Source organism: Amphibalanus amphitrite, unplaced genomic scaffold (genome assembly GCF_019059575.1).
Source record: "Amphibalanus amphitrite isolate SeventyFive unplaced genomic scaffold, NRLGWU_Aamphi_draft 000062F_arrow, whole genome shotgun sequence".
Lineage (NCBI taxonomy): Eukaryota > Metazoa > Arthropoda > Thecostraca > Balanomorpha > Balanidae > Amphibalanus > Amphibalanus amphitrite.
In genome coordinates this window covers 653,076-673,915 of record NW_024881558.1, presented here as the reverse complement: position 1 = coordinate 673,915, position 20,840 = coordinate 653,076, and the positions used below count along the sequence as shown (strand labels likewise).

At 56.8% G+C, this 20,840-nt stretch overlaps 2 protein-coding genes across 2 annotated transcripts in view; one reads left to right on the top strand and one right to left on the bottom strand.

Moving 5' to 3' along the window:
* The window catches only part of LOC122378631, a 31,575-nt gene extending 18,748 nt beyond the window's left edge, over positions 1–12,827 (top strand). Inside the window, exons 5-7 of the mRNA XM_043359883.1 lie at positions 5,398–5,511; positions 8,696–9,085; positions 10,379–12,827. Coding sequence (XP_043215818.1) covers positions 5,398–5,511; positions 8,696–9,085; positions 10,379–10,680 — 806 coding nt within the window. The 3' untranslated portion in view covers positions 10,681–12,827. The remainder of the gene's footprint in view (positions 1–5,397; positions 5,512–8,695; positions 9,086–10,378) is intronic.
* Positions 12,828–14,817: 1,990 nt separating this feature from the next.
* The window catches only part of LOC122378598 (ceramide glucosyltransferase-B-like), a 68,442-nt gene continuing 62,419 nt past the window's right edge, over positions 14,818–20,840 (bottom strand). The window contains exons 6-9 of the mRNA XM_043359835.1: positions 20,686–20,798; positions 19,878–20,143; positions 16,827–17,016; positions 14,818–15,515 (exon numbers count right to left, since the gene is read on the bottom strand). Coding sequence (XP_043215770.1) covers positions 15,309–15,515; positions 16,827–17,016; positions 19,878–20,143; positions 20,686–20,798 — 776 coding nt within the window. The 3' untranslated portion in view covers positions 14,818–15,308. The remainder of the gene's footprint in view (positions 15,516–16,826; positions 17,017–19,877; positions 20,144–20,685; positions 20,799–20,840) is intronic.

The following is a 20,840-nucleotide window of genomic DNA, read 5'->3' as shown; positions in this document are numbered from 1 at the left end:
AGAACAGGCCACATCGTGTCTGCTGGGCTGCCGATAAGACCTGTCCTGTGCCGAGCTGGTTTGAACTGGCCTGCCGCGCGTTCAGGGAGCGGCCACTGCTGAGGAGCGTGTCCGGCAGCAGCGCGATCCGTCACAGGCGGGCTGATCTCGCAAATAAACAGCCTCAGCTCCTGGTGCGCCCCTGCCTGTCTCCACAACCTTCAGTCGCGCTGCCCACTTCCCCCGGCTGTGTATGTATGTTCAGACGAACCCCCGCGGGGGTCCGAGGGGCCAGCGAGGGCCCGAGGGGATCTGGGCCGGACAGTGGACAGAGCTGAGGACAGACGTGACCTCGTCCATGTCTGATCGGGGGCAGCCGAGGGCACCGGTCGTCATTAGTTGGCGGGGTGTTTATTGATGTAACGGCAGGGGCGCTCCGGTGGTGCTCCGAGGCGACGTTATGAGCTGACAGACCGAAGGACCGACTGACGACGGACTGCGGATGGACGGACGGAGTTACAGGTCTCGGTAACCTGCTGAAGCAACCCCCCTGACCAGGCGGCTGCTCGCCCGAAATCCGTCGGCGCCTCTGAGCCAACAGGATACGGCTCAGGATACGGCCTGTTGAATTACAACACCGCACCGGCGACTTTGCATGTTTGGTTGGCGTGTTTCACTTGCAGCGCTCCCACACCAGTGCCAGTGCCACAATCAGCCAGTTAGCCTCCACACCACTGGCCCAGTTTCGGGCGAGGCTTATGTCAGTTGTTTATCCAGATCCTTTTCGTGGCGTGACTCCCTTCTCCGTCTGCTCGGCCCCGCATTCTATCGGATTGTGGGATCTGTTTACGGAGAATAACCCACCACCTGTGTTTCGTTTTCATCGCAAGAATTCGAATCACAGGAGACTACAGGAAAGCGACCTCTGCACTAATTAGCCTCTGTCTCCGACATTACTGTTACATTGTCCGGAAAACGGCGGATCATCGTCATGAGGGAAAACCTCGCTCTGGCCCACCTGTGCGGTAGATGTAGCTTTAATGTGATTCCCCCGCTTGTAAGCATGTGGCTGGTGATCAGAACTGATTGTGAGAGCTGGCTGATGAACAAACGTGGTACGATGAATTGCAAGCTTCCCCAGATAGACATAGGCTACGGATCTGAAAATCACAGTTAGCTCGGAACTAGCCTGTTCAGTGTTCACTGGTTAAACCAGGCTTGGTATCCTGAACTGGCACTGAGCTCTGACTGGCTGGGAAACTAGACCGGTGATTAGACCTTTGAGAGCTCTTCTGAGCCGAACCGTGTGAGCGCCACAGAGAAGCCCACCTCCACCACAGCACTGTCACGCTGGTGTCACTGTGAAAAGTTGCACCAAGGCCGCCCGGTGGACCCGGACCCGCGGCAAGTTGGGGCGTGTTGGTGTTGTTGCCTTCTTCATCAGATACGACTCAACTCACCACGACTGACGGCAAACAACAGAGGCGGAATGCTTGCATCCTCACTAAAGCACTCCACTCGCGTCTTTTTCGGTGTTATTTTCATTCATTGTTCTCCTTTCCTTCATTCATTCACAACAATGCACTGATATCTCGGATTCAGTTTCGTCACTGTGTGCCGTTACCAGTGGGTGTTTCGTCAGTTTCTCTGTCCGCGATGGCCGGATAGGAGCTCTGGCGACTGACACGGGTCGTGCACCGGTAGACGGGTCTGTCATCGATCACGGTTAGGTTAAAGGTCAGAGCCGGCTCGACAGGTGACTTGTCCGTGGCGTCGTCGGTCACGTGTCGATCGAGGGGTCTGTGATCAAATGTAATGTGGACTCAGCTGGTATGGTCAATGATCTTCACTGGGAAGGTCACACGAGCCGCAGACATTCAAGGAAGTCGTGCGATACAGCGTCGGTGTTCAACCCTGTTCACGAACTCTTTTCGATATCGAGTTGGTTTATTTTACAACGTTTCAGTCCTTGGCTTCCAAAGGCCGGGGCTCTTTCCGGTGACTGGTATCGCCATTTAACTCTCTCGCACCACCTCCTATCGCCCGCCCGATCCGCTCCCTTCTCCGCCGTCCATTTTTCGCTGTCTCCGCGGTCCGCACCGGTCGCTCAACAAAAAACGGAGCCACGGAGCGTCGACAAAATGTCTCCCGGAGCGGCAAATGGCCGTCCCGTGCCGATGCTATCTGGACCTCAGCTCAGCCGTCTGTCTCACTCTCCTCGGCTGGAGTAGATCGTGACTCGGTGATTTGAACGGAGCCACAGGAATGTGTGAGATTCTCGAGTTGGATGGAGCTCGTGTCTGATTGATGCAATATAAAGGAAAGTTGTGCTATGGAATGTGGGTCAGTATATCACCTGACTGATGATTGGGCCGTATTTGTCTGAATTCAAGCATTCATTGACGTACGCGGTACGACTGACTTTCGTAAAGTTGTATCGTTGAAGACAGCTGCTGGCGTCAGGTGCTAATCTGCCTGGTCGGACGGCCGCCCGGGCGACTCTGTGTGTGCTGGGTCGTGCAGAGTCCCTCAGCTAACGCCGGATGCTAGTCGATGTTGAGGGCAATGCGTAGTAGCTGCTGGGTGCCGGTAATAGCTCGCTGGATTAGCCCAGTGCTATGTCACGGTGTTTACACGCAGCTCCGTGTGTCTATTACACGCATATCCGAGATTTGGACGACTGCCGGAAGTTACCGCACCGCGGTATTTCGGGCCTGTAAGGTCCGGGTGGGCCTCGCCTGGCGCCAGCGGTGCTTAGCGTCTCTGGAGAGACTTGACCGCTGTCCGTCGGCGCCGGCCGGTCATTGGTGTCAGGTTTGAGTGCTCCGGCACCGGCAGTGCTGGCTGTACGCCAGCAGTCCCAGTGCGCCGCCGGCCGACTCGCACAGACCGGATGTCGCCCCGCCGGTCCCGGGCCACGCGGTGCCAACAATAGTCCACGCGCCGACGCCGGCACTGGCGCCGCGCACCCACTTCCGGCTCCGTACTACGGCAGGACGCGGCGGGCTGGCGGAACAAACTGGGCTGGGCTGGGTCTGACTGTCACGCAGGTACCGCTACAAAGCGACGCGAATGGAAATATTGTCCTTCGCTCCTTTCCGAGGATGATAATGTCGCGTGGTTTTGTATAGCTTTGTATGTATGCCTGAGCTCCTTCTGCTGTTGCTCGTGGAACTATTACGAGTACGGAGGTTTGAGTATATGCTTTCTCAGGGCAGTCGTTGATTTCAGACGAATTCAGGCCTGTTAGTCGCAGCTCGATGCTGTGAAAAGGCGGCGGATGTACTATCTGTCTGCGTGTTCCGATAGCGGAGCTGTGTGCGACTCTGGGCGCCAGCCTTGGCTGCGGCAACGGAAATGTCTCTTACGAAGCTGCCAACTCATCCTGCTACTGCCCGGAAACAGCACTTTATTAGCTGTCCGGAAACAGTATTCCATGGGCCTGATGTCATGTGTACACTGTGTATCACTCCAGGGCGGCTTGTGAATCATATGGCTGTCATATAGCTCTGTGCGTCAACTGTTGATTGAGACTCATCGCTGTGTAAAGTAGGGAGACTGATATAGATAAATCCAACCCTCTTTGTCAGGCCGGTCAAAATGCTGCGAAATCGTTCGTTGTTCTTGGAGTCGCCTTGTAACTCGTTGTGCTGGTTGTCGATGATGGGTTCCTATTCCGGCTGACCAGTGCAGATTGTGATTTGTTCTCTGTAAATAGCCGTGGAGGTCGCTCGCCAATGGCCGGGCCGCAGTGATCCGCCGTGCAGTGGCTCAGATTACTGCACTGTTGGCGCAGCGAGTCCGTCGCTGTGTTGACGAGGACAAGGGCCAGCCCTCTCAGCTCTCCACTCCAGCTGGTTGGCGAGTCTGGACAGCAGCCTTGGCGCAGATTGCCACTGATACGGGCCGATCTGCCGAGCCGTGTTTGTGCTTCTGTGCTGCGCAGTTGGAGACATCCCGGCGGGGCCGCGTGGGCAGACCGGCGTCTGTGTGTGCGTGTGCGTGCGCGTGCTTTTGCGTCTCTGGCCGCCCACTGCCACCGGAGTTGAGGTGCGTCTCATCACTGTCTCCCGTCGAGCCACTCCGTCTCCGCCTTTTTCTGCTGTCTAGTCGTTCTGTCTCCGTCAGTGTCCCCGCCTGTTTCGCTCTGTTCCGGTGCCTAATTCGGCGCACTCCGTGTGTTTGTGTCTCCGTGGGGTGTCGCAGGTCGCTCACTCACGCACGCCCTCGCCGTGAGTATGCGGGCGCCGCTGTTGATAGAGGCTGTGTGCAGAGCGAGCGACACGGTTCCTCGTCACCGCCCTGTGTATATGTGCGTGTGTAGGACGCAGGGCGGCGACGTAGGGGCGCTATCGGCCCAATCACACGCCCGCCATCGGATGCCAGTCCTGGTGGGTACCTTCACTGGCTGTCAACTTGTCGTTGTCCACTGCTCAGTAGCTGCATACAATGGTGCATGCTGGCAGGCGCGGTCCACTCTGACAATGAACCAGGCCCACGGAGACGTGCTACGCCGTTTGACCCTGGTGAGCTGAGCCGAGCTCTGCCGCGCCTAGCACCGGTGATGGTGCCGAAATTCGTGTCTCGGAGTCATGATCTGGAGCTCACGATTCTGTATGCCGGGGCTGGGGCTGGCCCGGGACAACCATCTGGCGTGATGAGGCGAGTGGTGTGGAGTGTTTCGTAGACTGGTCGCCTTTCTCATCTGATGGCCCTGGACTATCCAGGGCAGCTATCCATGGAACGGTTGTCTGTTTATCCGTACCCGAGCTCGGAGCTGAGGTCACCATTGCCGTCAGACTGGCGTTTGATGTCCTCCGATCAGGCCGGTCATTTGTATATTTGGTCGACTGGGTGGCGTGTCTCGGTCAGGAGGTCATGGCTTACCCCTTGACCTCTTCGGCTGTACTGGTGCTGGCGTGGTACGTGGTGGATATCTGATGTGGTGCTCTTATAGGGGCTGAGTGGAGTCCTTCCTGTGTCCCAGTTTCGTGCATTGGTTGTTATTCGTGTGATCCTATCAAGTTGTGAGTCTTCAGGTCCCCATTTAACATGAATAACTGGGATTGCTGTCTGTCTGCTGTCGGGATTATTATCTGGGATTGCTGAATGGCTCCCTCCCTTGACTGGCCGTTTCTATCACTCTTTGACTGGTCTTCTGTACCCTTTCCACTCTTCTTAGCCAACATGCCTCCTCCCCTCATACCTGACAATCATTTGTCGTACAGTTTAACATGCGCCACCATCCTGACTGTCTGATCGTCCCCTTATGTTTCTTTTCCCCAGAAGAGTCGACCTACTAGACTGTGTACCAGCGCAGACCCCAACACCTTCTGGTCCACTGTTCTCCATGTCTGTGACCTGCTGTAACCCTCAGTATCCTTGACTCTGACCGTCACTTGTGTGTACCGTTTTCAGAGGAGCCAACCTACTCGACCGTATACGAGCCGCGCAGCCACCAGCAGCGCTCGAGACGACAGTTTCTGGACGCCTGCGCCGAGCAGGTCGAACAGCTACTGCAGATCATCAAAGGTGAGCAAAAGGGTGGGGAACGGGACCTAAATGGGTAAGATGGAGCCTGGATGATGGCGTGAAGGGTTTTGCCAGGGACGCCAAGTATATGAGACGTGTCTCCGATTGGAATGCATAATTGATGACTGAATTGTAGGAGACGGCTGTAGAATGCCGACTACCAAGGCTGCCTACCGCGGTGGGATTTCCGCCCTGTGTGCATCACACACACTGCTGAGAGCCGGGGATATACCTGGGTCGTGCTGTATGGACGTGATCTAAATAGAACCCGTGCCGGGTGATTGAAATCCTCATAACGAGCGTCTGGAAATTCCAGCGGTCCCCTGCTGGCGGCTGCCGAGCGAGGGGCCGTCAAGGTCACTGGGTAGAAAAGATCTAAGGAAATGTAGTCCGTTGTGTAAATGTAGCTACCTAAGGTCACAGCTGGGTTGGAGAAGGACTCTCAGGAATTGTCTCGGGCAGCTGTTGATTCTCAGAGGCGAGGGACAGCTGCGGACCGAGCCAGTCTTAGTCTAGTGTCCAGTCTTGTCTCCCAGTCTAGCTTCCTGTAGCAGTCACAGCTGGGTTTGAGCTAGACTCGGCACTATACATACAGCAACTGTCTCGGGCAGCTGTTGATTCTCAGAGGCGAGGGACGGCTCGGACCGAGCCAGTCCCAGTGGAGTGGCGCAGTACGCCCCCGGTTCCGTGGGTAGGCATTGCAGAATGTTCGGGGAAAGCTAAGGGAGTGCCAGTAATCGGCCGTCGGGGACATATGAGCTAGAGATGCAATATCGGTTTACCTCATTACGAGTATGCCGGGAGTTCGCACTACCTCAGGTGTATGCGTGGTAGTATGAGCAATAGCGTATTCCGTCTGAACTCTCGTATTTCGTGTTTGGCAATGAGCGTAGCTCTTATTCAGCATTTTTTAGAGTCTGACTGTGTAGCAGTGCAGACGTTTGAGTATGTACTACGTTGAGTGTTGTTATTAGGCTGTAAGCTCTAATACACGCTAACTAAATCATCAGACCCCTTGCTCGGGCATGGAGCTGCTATTGGGTCATTTATAACAAACCTTGCACCTCCGTTGCATGCCGTGAAGGGAATGCCAAGGGCACCCTGTCCGTTCCCCGGCACGGCTACTCCACCACTCGCCAAGGTCTGCGGGCAGGAATAAGCGGCTCACGAAAAGTCAGCCCAGTGTGACCGGATGTTGAGGGTGTGCTGCATATACGGCTGTTTGTATATCTGCGCCCGGCACTATCGTAGAGTCGGCATCTTTTCCTGGGGGCGCCGCCGGCGGCGTTCCTGTTTGTAGATCGAGTTTCCGCTGGAAGGTGAGAGGTCGCCTTTACCTGTGTGCGCCCCTGTGGTGTCTCAAGCTCCTACTTTCACGCTGTCGAACCCGCTGTGGAGGATGGGTCCCCAGTGATCGCGTGGGTCCTGTGATCGAGCCGCTGCCCTTACCCGGGATGCGGTGGCGTGCTGTCACGGCTTGTCGGTCTAGATGGTCTTTCGCGGTATGTCAGGCAGTCCCATTGCGACTGATGCTAAGGAGCCGAGTGGGCGACGACAACGGACCCAGTGACCCCAGTGGTGACGTCATCAGAGGGTGATGTTCGTGGATGACGTCATTGAAGGATAAGCACGGCCGCGAGGAGGTGGGTTGTTGCGCCGTCATGATCAGTGACGTCTCAGACAGTCGCACTGCGACGTTACTGGAGCGGATCGATAGTATCTTGATGAGAGACGGGTATTCGTTACTCCGCAACTGTGCGATGAAAGAAGTACGATTACTCAAGATTTTGCATCAGCGACTGAAGAAAATAAACACTGGGTTCCCGCACCAGTGCAGGAGAAAAACAGACTTACCGGACTAACCCGCCCTCGGAATTATCCAGTCAGTACCAGTCACGATTCGGGCCGTTACTGGAGAATTTTCCGTTTATCCGCCTCCGTCCTCCCAGCCGCCGACCCCTTCATTTTTAATTTTCCATCCACCACTCCACGGCTGCCATTTCCCAATCATTTCCGCTCGCTCCACCTTAATGTATATTAACCTCACCAACAATCATCAGCCCTTCCACACACATTGCTACATTCCAACCACTCCACGACCCTTTCTCTCGCCTACCTACCACTCCATTGACCCTTTCGCCGCCTATGGACCCCAGTGACCCTTCGCCGTCTGTCCGGTTTGAACCGGTGACCTCTGGGTGTGCATGAGCGCCGTTCGTGACAGACGGGCGCCGATCCCGATACTCGAGATAGCGCCGCCGGTGGCACCTCAGATAGACCGTCTGTCGACACCGCCCAGGGCACGCACCTCGCCTAACTCACGCCATAGAGACTACCCGAACGCCGCCAGGCACGCTCAACCATGCTTGTTTGTGATGGTAGGTAGGCCCAGGGCTCACCCATGCCTGTTTGTGATGATGCATGCGATGCGACTTCGGTATGCCGCGGCGACTTTCAAGGACGCCCTGCAGCTATCATTCCCCGCATTTTTTTTCGACGGCGGGGCTGTAACTTAAGCGCTCCGCCTGTATGATAATGCGGCGTGGTGCTGGCGGTTTTCGCCGCGGCCAGTGCCGAGTCGCCCGCGGCCGCGGCACGGGCAGAGTGGCTGCAACCTGGGGCGCGGCGGCGATGAATTCATTTTCCCCGAGATTATCTGCTTTGTATGTTAATCGGTCACGTTCAGGGCGGCGGCTCGGCCGAGAGGGGTGGGCCGACCTCTCGGCTGCACAGACCGCCCCGGGCCTGTTTTGCATGCTCACGATCCAGACAGTCCCGGCCGGCCGGCCGACCGGTCAGTGTTTATGAGACTCGTGCTGCTCTGGCTATTGGTGCCGCCGCCGGGGGGAACACAAAGGCAGGGAGTGCTGACGCGGCGAGTCGGACTGGCACCGTTTCTCTGGGCGCGGCCTGACCGGCCCGGCGCTGCTCAGCATTATCACTGACAGCCGGCCGGCCTCAGCTCGCCGGGCGGCTATTAATTACCCGTGCAGAGCTGATCAGAGATCGACACGACCAACCGGTTGCGTTAGCGATACATTTTAATGAAGTGTCTCGACCTGGCTTACCTCGACTAACGTCCTTCTCTGTAGTCGGCGAGGAAAAACATCACTATCACATTGCTAATCGTTGACACAAACTGGATCGCCTGCCTCTGTTATTGACCGAACCCTCCCCTCCACAGACGAGCGCGAGCCACAGGACATCCGCGACCGCGCGCGCAAGCGCTGCATCCAGATTCTCGACTTTGCCGAGGCGTACCAGCGCGACTTTCTGCCGAGCGGCGGTGCCGACGCGGCGACGGGCGGCTGCGACGCCCCGGCCCCGGCGCCGCTGGTGGCTCGCACTGTGAGCGTGGCCTCGAGTGTGGCCGGCGCCGAGCCGCTGCTGACCCGCCAACTGGTCCACGCCGAGGTACTGCACTCGGCCGACCTGGAGCACGCCGCCGCCGACGGCGACGAGCGGACCGACGCCGGCGACGGCGACGCCGACTCGTGCCCCGAGGTGCCCGACGATGGAGGCGACGAGTTCCACCCGCTCAGCTTCAGCCTGGCCAGCCTGCGCTTCGCCGACGGTACGTGTGCTTAGCTTTACCGCAGGTTGTTTGAAATAGACAAACACTATTCGTTAGCATTGTGTTTTTCATAGCTGTTTGGTCTGAATGCTGTATTTGCATTGTTTTATAACTGGCATTGCACTGATGTCGGTGTTCCCGGATGCCGTCAGTTGGATTGGACTGATTCACGATAATCTGAAGCGTTCACGCCCAAATCCGCCCGCATGCAACACTGGTATAGTGTAATAAATAATTTCTGGTTAGGCCAATCGAAATGGGATGGGCTCGTTTTATGACCACTGACTAAGAGCCTAACCCGCATGATCAGATTGTTATGCAAATCAAAATTAAATACGTTGGTTACAGCACCATTAGCTCAAGTCCTTTCAAAGATTTTGTTTCGGTCCTTTCTTCCTCTCGGCTCAAAGAGAGTAGAAGTGTCCGACGGCGGATGCCGTTTCGCTCCCTGCAGTCCCCCACTGCGTCCTGACGCCAACCATGCCGCTCTTTTTGCGCCCCTGTCGCCAGCTCTCCGTCCTCCGCTCCCGGGGAGTCTGTGACAGGCGACACGCCGCTGTTTACGGGGGGAGTGGGCGAAAGTCTGCTCACAATCCGCCGGCACTGTTTGTTACCGACAGTTTTTGCGTCCAACCCCGGTACCTGCGAAGAAAGTGGGCTGTTTTTGCCGGCTGACGTGGGCCTGCAAAAACTGGGCCGCAAAACGGGACGCCTATCGGGTTATTTACAGTTTGGTCTGAATTCTGAGTTTATGGGATCCTGCAGACGGCGGTATTTGAGCCGCGGATGGCGTCGTCAGCTCCGCCCCCGCCCCCGCCCCCGCCCCCGCCGCTGACCGGTTCGGACCGGTGTTTTTCCACGACGCTGCTGAGGTGACAGGGAGGTCTAGGACAGATGGCGCCACCGGGCGGCGTCCTCTGGCGCTGCCTGTGTCGTTCGGTGGCCCTCGCTGATTCTCAGCGCCCTCTCTGTACCAACCCTCCGGTACAGAGAGAGAGAGAGAGAGCCGTTGCAGCCGTGTCGCCCTCTGTATCTGTCGGATCTAGCTGAAGTTGAATTATTTGATTCTCTGTGAGCCTGTTGTCGATGCACGCTCCATCCGTGTTTCCTCTCGTATTCCCAAAATATGTTATTCCCTACTTTGATTTTTTCGAGGATCTCCGTATCCTCCTAGCTCCTCAACCATGTTCGATATGTTCTGCACGTGTCCGTCCGCTGTCATTGTAATTGCCGGCTACGTGGTTGTCGCTCTATCGCGGCCCTTCTCTTACATTCCCCTCCCCTTCCCCACAGCGGAGTCGTCGGGCCGCTCCGAGTCGCCCGACTACGCCACCGTGCGCCGCAGCGCCTCGTCCCCGCGCAAGTACCTCAGCCAGTCATCGCTGAACCGTATTGAGACCGAGGCCGAGCCGCTGCTGGACAGCCCGGACGGGCCGACCGTGCGTGCCTCCGTGCTGCCGGCCACGGCCCGCCGGCCGGCCAAGCAGCACTGGTGGCGCCGCCGGCGCGGCTCTGAACACGACCCCGAACCGCTGGAGAAGGGCCTGGCCGAGCCGGGCGTGTTCTGGGTGCTGCTTGGCAGCCTGTGCGGCTAAACCGTGACAGGATGGGGAGTCACGGGCTCTCGGACTGACATTGAAGGGAGAAAGGTCTGCTGATGATAGCATGAGGTGTGTGGAGAGTGAGTGAGTGAGGCCCGCTGCAGTGCTGGCGGGGGAATGGGGACCGATGCGGGCCGAGTGAGGACCATTGACGGTCAGCGGACAGACTGAGGTCAGGCAGGTGACCTGACCGGTCAGCATTTACGGGGGCGGGGAGGGAGGGGACCAGCAGCTCGGCGCCAGGGTACCGGTGGTGACGGTAGCGTAACGGGCCGTCACAGGCCGTTCACGTGACGATCTGCGTAGGTCGAGGGTGTGTGTCTCTGCTCTTTCAGTTACGTGTGAATACTCGTGCGTCTGACGATAACCGAAACTTGGACCAAGGGATTCTTGTTTGGCCGTAGTATTGCGTGCTTCTTGATCGTGTGCCACGTGATTTGTATTACTGTTGTGATTTGTTGTGTTGAATGAATGAACTTTCAACTTTTATAGCTGGGTTATTGTAATCTCTCCTAAATTGTCGCCAAGCTGGCTGTTTCTTGGGGAATAGGATGGGATGTCGCCCCGACAAGGGTGAGAGCAGGTTGCCTGGTTCCTCTCTCGTCGCGCTATAGCGCGATGCGTTGAGTGGCTGAGTGTCTGAGTAAATTTGTCCGTTTAATAACCGGACATGTGTCAGTGTGAATAAGTCCGTTTTTGTACGGATAACGCTCGAGAGTCGCGAGTGTCCCGTTTTGTTACGTACATTGTGCTCTGTCATTAGGAGAGTGAGAGAGAGTTGGTGCTGATAATGTATACAGTTTGAGAGATAGCAGGGAAGTCGGCGGACGCCGGCGGTGTCCCGTAGTTTACCGTGTCCCTGAACTTGTGTAGTGTGTTATACAGCGTGTTTGTATGTGTGTGTGGGCGTCATTGTGACCATGTCAGGTGGGAGGTACGTATTGCAGTTGCGGTGCGTATTGACGAGCGGCAGACATACCTATATACATGACCGTAGTCAGTGGTGAGCACTGAACCCCGTAGCGGTGCTCGGCTAGCGGGCGCCGGCATATTCCAGCTAGCCTGTGCATGTTTAGCTGCTGCATGTTATAGCATCGGCGCCTGAGCGTAGTGGCGGCTGTATCGGGCAGCGCCCGCGCCCCGCCGCACCCCCTGAGATTATCGCAACGGAGGCAATAGGTCGCGCGCGCGCGCGTGTGGAACGGATGAGGCGCCGTCCGCGGCGGCAGCCGGCTGTGGAGTGTGTACAAATCGGCACCGCGCCGGCCCCGGGACCAGCCCTCACCGACCGACCAGAGTTTTATACGGTATTTTTCCACGGGGCGGCTCGCGCGGCGTGTGTGTGACATGTGGCTCCAGCGCCGCCCTGCCGCTGCTGGCCGGTCAGAGCTTCCAGTGAGCGCGTGCGTGCCTACCGCGCGTCCGACCGCGCAGCTGTCTAGGCAGCAGCCCCGCAGGAGGGCGCAATAATCTCCAACAGCTGCTCTGGCACCGCATTTCCCCTACGTGCTTTCCGTCAACATCTGTATATCCGACCGAGCGCGCGGTTCTTCGTTCGTCTCGCTGTAGTGTCTTGTGTTGCAGGCCGGCGGGGGCGGGTCGGCCCGGTCCGCAGCTCGTGGCGGGCTGGTGGTCCGGGCGGTCCTCCGGCCGGTCCGCGGTCCCGCCTCGCTCCGGGGGGAGGCGCGGTCACCGCGCAGCCCAGGGGCGGCGCGCAGACACGGTCAGTAGCGCTCCGGACGCCGGACACTCCGAGCCCACGCGCTGAGCATGCATCTCAGCTGAAGTGCATGGGAACAAGAGACAGACTAGTTGTCTCTGAAGTCCCCTCGCACTTCAGCTGAGATGCATGTTTGGCGGGTGGACTCGGCGCGTCCGAGAGTCCTGCGCGCGACTGGTCGGCCTGCGCTCCGCGCCAGGGCCGCGCGGTGACCGCGTGTCCCTGCGGAGCGCGGCGCGATGGCGGTCACCGGCCGACGTCCGGCCGGCTCTGCGGGCCTGGGGAGGGAGCCACGGCCGGGCGGCCGACCGGCCTCCGAGCTGGACGGTCCGACCCGAGTCATCTGGCAACTGAACTGACTGATCACAGCTGTCTGTCTAGTGTCTATATCGGACCAATACACGCCCGACTTTTGAGGAAACCCGGCGTTTGTCGAATCGAGTACGGTAGACTTGGGACAAGGGACATTTACCACTGAGTCTGTCGGATTGGTTATACCTACGTATAAATCGGATCGCCACTGGCGGTGAGACATCTTGCCTCCCTTTTGAAAAGGAGGCAAGTCTGTCATTTAACACTGAGTCTGTCGGATTAGTTATACCTACGTATAAATCGGATCGCCACTGGCGGTGAAACACCTTGCCTCCCTTTTGAAAACTCCCCAGAAACAGTGCGAAGTAAATGCATTTGGCAATCGGGTCTACGGCTGATGTTCAGTACAAAGCCTATAACGCGCCCTCGTTCATCCTAGCTCATGTAATGTGTGCGTGTTCATTTCGAGAAAACGGCTCAGTCGTTTCCAGAAACTATCCACATCAGACGAATACTGTCTGCTGTCTTTCCGCAGCACCGTCCATGTCGCACCCACACACACTAGTCTTTTGAAGACACTGTATTCACAGTAGTAAAACAATGCACGCGCGGGCCCGGCAGCCCACTGAGGCCGGTGTGGGCCCTCAGAAACATCACTGGGAGGGGGAGACAGCCGGTCGCCAGTCCGCGGGCGGCAGTCGGAGTCCAGTCGCGGTGAACCATGAGAGCCGGGTTGGTCATTCAGCGGAGGGGGAGGACTCGCTCCGGGGGAGGGGATGACTGGCTGTCATTGGGGGGGGGGGGGGGACTGGCTGGAAGGGACAGACTCTGGCGGGACTGACCGGCTGTCTGGAGAGCGCCAACCACTGAGGAATGAATGACTGGAGCCCCCAGCGCACAGTGATGCAAATGGGGTTCACGAGTGGCCATAAATACCCAAAAGTCAAGTTTACCAAATCGAGTTAATTGCGATATGGCCGAGTAGACAAATGTTTGGGGCATCTGAAATCACATGGTTTTCATGTTTTTGTCGAAACCGGCCTCGTGTATAATCGTCAGAAGTCGTAACATTTTCTAGGTCGCAAAATGACGGTCAGACACTCGCAAGTTCAAACGCCGCTGGTTTGCGTTCATTTCGTACAAATTGAAACAATTATGCATGGGAATGATCCCCAAAGCCTTCTGCTTCTAATGCCGGGTCACAAAAAGCCGTATCTCATTCGCTTTGGCGGTAATCTGACTATTTATCATCATGTTGCAATCACAGTTTTTTACTAAGAAAAAATGCTTTCGTTTCACCTACAGCACTTAACACAGTGTGTGCCCGTTAGTCCACCATACCATAGCCTTCCCTAATCATTTCTGAGTCGCATCGTGAAAGAATTAAGGCGCTAGCACAGGGCTGACCAGCGCTACAGAGGTTTTTGTCCGGGCGGTCGGGTGCCGCAGTGGGCGCGCAGTGGGCGGGTGGGTGCCGTCGCGCGGCGTCCTGGGCGGCGCGGCGGCGCGGCCGCCCGGGCCGCCCGCTGCGCCGCGGCACCCGACCGTGCCGGACGAAAACCTCTGTAGCGCCGGTCAGCCCTGTGCTAGCGCCTTAATTCTTTCACTATGCGACTCAGAAATGATTAGGGAATGCTATGATATGGCGCACTAACGGGCACACACTGTGTGAAGTGCTGTAGGTGAATTGAAAGCAAATATTTTTGGTAAAAAACTGCGGTTGCAACATGATTACAAATAGTTAGCTCACCGCCAAACCAAAATAGATACGGCTTTTTATGACGTGGCATTAGAAGCAGCAGGTTTCGGGGATCATTTTTATGTATAATTTTTGCAGTTTGTATGACATGAACGCACGCTAGCGGCACTTGAATTTCAAGTGCCTGACAGTCATTTTACGACATCGAAAATGGCTCGACTTCTGACAATCATACACGAGGCCGGTTTTGACAAAAACATTAAAATCATACTTTTTCAGACACCCCAAACATTTGCCTGACTGACCATATTACGATTTATTCGATTAAGTGAACTTGAATTTTGGGCCTTTTTCGTATTTATGGCCACTCGTGAACCCCATTTGCATCACTGTGCAGCGCCCCGGGCAGCGGCGGCAGCGACAACGGAATGCCTCGAACGATGGCAGCGGCGGCGGCGAGCGGCGCCCCCGCACGGATTGTCGGCTCTCACTAACTGCACTGTGCCGTGACGCGTGTCACGTGCTGCACACACCGAGTCACGAATCACGCGGGCGGCCGGTCGGCGCTCGGCCGGCGGCCCCGGCGGCGCTCCGTCCGTCCCGTCGGCACCGAGCGGCGCGGCGCGGCGGCCGTGGAAGTCCGAGGCCCAGCCGGCGCTGGCTGGTAATACTGATGAGCCGGCCGGCGGCCTGGGAGGTACGGCCGGCGCCCGGCCCGGCCGCCCGCGGGGAGCACTCCCCACCAGTCCCGGGCGCGCCGGGCCGGCCGGCACACACCGCGAGTTCGACCACAACTGACTAGACACACCGTATCACGTGAGCATGCGGCAGCGCGCAGCGCCGCGGCATGCTGAGTATGGGCGCCACACCAGCGCCACCTGTGCTCCGGCGTTATAACTTGACTTTGACGGCGTCGTCGGCAGGCGGCACTGGCGCCGGCACCTCCTCGGCCACGCCGCCCCAGCGCAGCTTGAACACGCCGTGACGCCACCGGATCACCGGGTCCCAGATGGCGCGCAGAAACAGGATCGGTGCGTACGCCTCGCGCAGCAGCCAGGCCACCACAAACTCGAACTTGTTGAACGGCAGCGAGGTGTTCTGAAACGGAGCAGAGAGTACTGTCAGTCCCAGAGCGACCACTAATCGGAGGGAGGTGTTCTGAAATGGAGCAGAGAGAGAGATACAGTCAGTGGCATAATCACAATAATCGGCGGCATTCGACTGAGAAACAGAGCACGCAGTTCCGTACTAAATGCGCCGATGCATAAACTTTGTTCGAAATGGAATATCTTTGAAAAATTATTTCGAATAGTTTCTTGAATAGCAAACAACAAAGTGCAAAACTCGATAAGGCTAGCAAGCGGTCGGGTACAATGTTTGTGTTACCAGAAATGCTTTCATTCATCCAAACGTGTGTCCGTCCAAACTTCCGTAGGTCTGCCTGCCGGCATCAACGTATTCGCGACTCCCGCTGAATCTAAAAACTACGTCTTCTAAAAGCAATATCCTCACAGCTGGCGCCTTGCGATCAATATGTTGCAGCCGCGCTACCCGGAGCAGCAGCCATCTCTACTGACCTGAGCCTACTGCACCGGTCATATCCTTTCCACCCACCCAATCCTACCCCAGCGTCCAGCTCCTGTGTGGTCAATGGCCGTTGCTCGTTCCGGTCGTAGTGTAGCGGGCGGCCTACAGACTCCGGCCGGATACCGAATAGCGGACCGACAGCCGGCCGATACGACCACCACACACGGGCCGAACGGCGGAACTTATAGGGTGCGTGGCGTCAGTTACGAGTGTGAGTGGTCAAACATCCGCGATACGTAAGCTGTGCGACTTTTCCTTAGCAACTGAGCACTCAGTAGTCTTGGGGTTAAGACGGTGTCTGTCTTGAAAATCAAAGTAAAACGCATGGAAAATTGTTAAGCCTAACGGCGCTGTTTCCGGTTCCCATCTTGCCCGCATTCACGCTTCTACCAGTTTAAGTAAGGGCCGACGGACATCCTTACCAGCTTTTAAGACAGGATGTGCAAATGTCGGTCTCTACTTTAATTCCGCACGAGTCACGTTCATTGCTCATTGTGCAATTATTGTCCATGTAGGCTCATCCAGACCCCTCGCGGCCGCGCAGGTCACGTCCCAGTGAGTCCGTTCCCGGGCAGCCACTGCCACTGTCCAGCCTGTCCCGTCAGTCTCTTTCCCAGCGTCTAATATTCATGTCTGCATGTCCGTCGGCCGTTCGGTCCATGGGTAACCGTGCTCATTTCCCCGCTCGCAGGGTCGCTCGCTCGGTCGGTCGGACGGCTGCATGGTCGATAACCCAGGGCACTGACGGGTCACGATGGCTGGCGCACTGCGGTACGGCGCCGGGGGCATCCCCCTCTACCCCTCTACCCCCCCCCCCCTCACCTGGACCACGCTGAGCATCAGCCAGTCGAGTAAGAACCAGAAGAGCACGTGCAGCAGGTAGAAGACAATCAGATCCACCTGGAGCAGGCAGCGGGCGGCCAGGGCGCCCAGCGCCCCGAGCAGCAAACACTCGGTCACCGGCTCCATGAGGATCGTGAACGGAACCATGGCGATCCGCAGTTTGGCCCACCTGACGACAGAAGGGGTAGTCGGGTCACACAGGGTCATAGGGGCCCCACAGGGTCATGTAGTCACACCGGGTCAAACGGGGCTACACTGTCGGGACATTGCACTAGCGGGGTGCAGAGGGGGGGGGGGGGGCATGAGGAAAGGCATGGGTATTTGGTGGGACAAGGCAACCGGGGAGCAGGGGAGCATCATCACATGAGTGAGTGCCCTGTGAGGCACCCAGACGACGCGTAACTAATGATTAGGCCCAATTGCGCAGCATTGGCAATCGTGCTTCAATACGCTTAGTGCCAGTCATGACACTCATGTATCACCCTTGATGACACGATCATTGAATTGCATAAGCTATTTGAACAATTAGGGAAGACATTGGAAGTCACTGAACCTAGTCGCTCTCGTTCTGTTACGCATCACAGCTGGGCAGCACATATTAACCAACAGGCTTCAGCCTGGTCACATGACGTACTACGCAACGGCATAAAATGACCCAGAACCGGCTTGCAAGTACTGCCTTTAAGTTTGTTGATACAGAACAAAGTCAACGGTCGCCTGCATTGCTCGAGATAAGTTCACCGCTTCAAGAAGGCGGATCTCGCAATGTCGACATGCAAGCGGAACTCTGGGCTTAATTGCATTTGCAGTTGCACAATGCTGATGGCGCACACAGCAAACAGTCCGCCTGTTAGAACTAGGTTACCAAACGCTCCAACAGGGTGCTGATTACACAGCACAAAGAACAGCGATACGATTACTCGGCCGGTGAATAAGTTGATCCTACGTGGTCAATAGTGGTGTCAATCGGAACTTGAATCTTCGGAATTGCGATTTTGTCCAATGTCCAATTCGGAATTCGGTTGGACAATGACAGCAGGCTTTGGACAGCTTTGGACAATCGCTTGCTACGCCTCAACATTTTTATAAAGTAATCGTGCTTAGCATTGATTGGCTATTAGAAAGCTCAGCTTTCGATATGATTGCCACTTTTGAGCTGGTAACGATACATTAAAAGCAAATTAAATAACGGTGTTGAGTGTAAACTATTGCGTAGATGTCGGACATCTTTGGACAAATGGCTGGCTTGGACATTTTTGGATCGACGGTCGACGTAAGTATTGGACATTGAACAGACATTGGACATATGCTTTCTGAAATTGACATCACTAGTGGTCAATCAGTTCAGACCGTATCGAGCGAGCACTTTGGCTGCGATGATAATTCGGCCTGGGCAGCGGTTACCCATTCCCCGCTCTTCGCACTCTAACCGTAGATCAATAGCTCACCCATTCACTACGATTCAGTTCCACCTAAGGCGTCCAACGCAGGAATTTACCAGCCCAATATAAAATATCGCTATAAAATCAACGCAGCTTCTTTCGTGTCGGGCAACAACTGAAAGTGGCTTCCATTTATGAACAACCCTAAGCCATAACAACCCTTTGGCGACCGTGTATCTTGTTACAAACTGGTTCAGAGCCTTGTCAAGCTCTCAGAATACACGCGTATCATTTAACAGCTCGTCCAATCAACCATCAGGTAACCCCCCCCCCCCCCGCCTCCTGTTCACCACCGGCCAGCCGAGACCATCGATCCGATGTGCCGCTGCCGGCAGTCGGACGCACGCGGGTCGCTCGGACGCCGGTCATCTCAGGCGGCAGGGATGTCCACTCGGGGGACAGCCACAGGCAGCGCAAAAACACCGCGTCACTTCTCCCCCGAGTCACCCAGAGATTGCCGGCGGTGTTGCTGAAATAACAACACGACGGCGGATGTGGGGAGCGAAGGCGGACTAGGAAGACACGGAAGAAGGTGACAATGGCGGCCAGTCACTCAGAGCTACCACTTGCAGATCAGGAGACTAGCAGAAGACTTCCGTAAACCCGTAACCACTTGTAATGGCAGCGGAAAGTAGGTTAGGAGTAGTTTAGCGACCAGCTGTAGTGTTGATCCGATTACGGTCCCAGAGGGAAGATAAAGCCACCGCTGCTGCTACCACTGCCGCCGCCAGCGTTGCTAGGTCCAGTCCATCCAGGTCCAGTCCAGGTAGCACTGTCCAGAGTTGCACTGTCCAGTCCATCTGAGACGGCGCTTCTGGCTTGCCCACGTCCGACAAACACAGAGGCTCGGCACCGCTCAAACAAACCGGCCACCCGGTTCGCGGAACGTTTATAATTGCGACTGCACCGAGTGAGTGCGGACTCCGGAACATACCACTCGTTCCTGGCCGGACTACGTCATGTCAGTTACATGACGGCGTAACATGACATGACGCATATGATGTAGGTACTGGGTCACCCACCGGCGCCCAGCCGTCTCTGGTTCAGACCGAGACCAGACGGCAAGGCTCACCGGATGGTTTGATGACAAGCCGCTCATTCTCGCAGGACAGACACCAAGGTCGCTTGTTCATCTTCCCTCACAGAGGCTCATAATGAGACACATAGCTCTGACCTCGGGGAAAGCCTCCCACTCAGCCACTCCGAGGCCAAATTCACAGCCAAGGCCACGCACCTTAGGGGAGTAAATCACTCGAAAACACCGCCCGGGGGCTGACCGGGCGGTAAACTGCGCTGGAGGGGCGGCAAACAAACCCATCCGACAGCAGAGAGGCTCTCTCGCGTCTCTCGGAGCACCCCGAGCGCGATACTCCCGGACACTGTTCGGTAAACAGTTTACATAACACGCCGCCTGGCGAAATATTGAACTCATTTCCGCGCCGTCCCTATTGGTAGTCGGCCGTCGTCTGGCGGTTCGCTCCGCGCTTTACCGTCTGACGACGCCTTTCGGCTCCGTCCAATAACGCGCCGCAGCCGGGCAGGCAGCACCTTAACCGTCCCCCTCCCCGGTTCGTATCGCGCGCCTCACCTAATGAGCCGTTTCTGGAAGCCGATCACATCCCCGGTGTCGGCGCTCTGGCAGGCCGGTGTGCTGGCCACGGCCAGCTGGTAGCCGCGGTTCAGGAACGTCTGCGCGAAGAAATAGTCCTCGGCCAGGTAGCATCCGAACGCGCGCAGCCCGCCGGCCTCGTCCAGCGGGCCCTTCCGCATCAGCGCCGACATGCCCGTGGCGCAGTTGATGCCCAGCAGAGAGGCACACATGTAGATCCGTGCGTGCGCCGTGCCGAAATACACCTGTCAGATGAGGAGGGGAGGGTGGGTCAGAGTCACGACGGTAAAGCACAGTCAGACTAGGCAGGGTCAGTGATTGACATGTTACTCTTAGCGAGGACAGGTACTGAAGTGTTGGAGCTATGGGTCTTATTCAGCGTTGGAAGGCCTTCAGTCATTCAACATTGGAGCATTAGAACACATTGACTAGAGACACTGAGCGAGCAATAGCAGTCAATGTCACCGAACGGTCATGGCTATTCACGCTTCATGAACCACCATGAACCACGGTCGCCATTTCACGCGCTAACAACACAATCACGTGTCATAAACCTAAATCACCCCCGACCGCAGGGCGCTGCAATCTGGCATTCAGCGCGCAGCCCCACATATCGCACCCACTTGCCAACTACTCGCAAGAAGTCTGCACCGAGCTGCACTCGGCTGCACCCATCCCCACCCTCCTCCCTCCCTCTTCAAAGAGCGCCGTCCTACAATGTCTACTGTCCTACACTAGCGCAGCGCGACTGTTAGCCCAGACTGAGAACCGGGAGGATCGCACCCACCTTTTCCAGCACGGAGACGAAGCCGGGCCGGTCACAGGTGAACGGCATCTGATGCACCAGTCCGACACGGGCCGTCATGTTGTGCACCATGTCCATGAGCGTGTCTTCTTTCACTGGCGGTGAAGGGGGGGGGGGTTAGACCAGCTGGGGCTCGG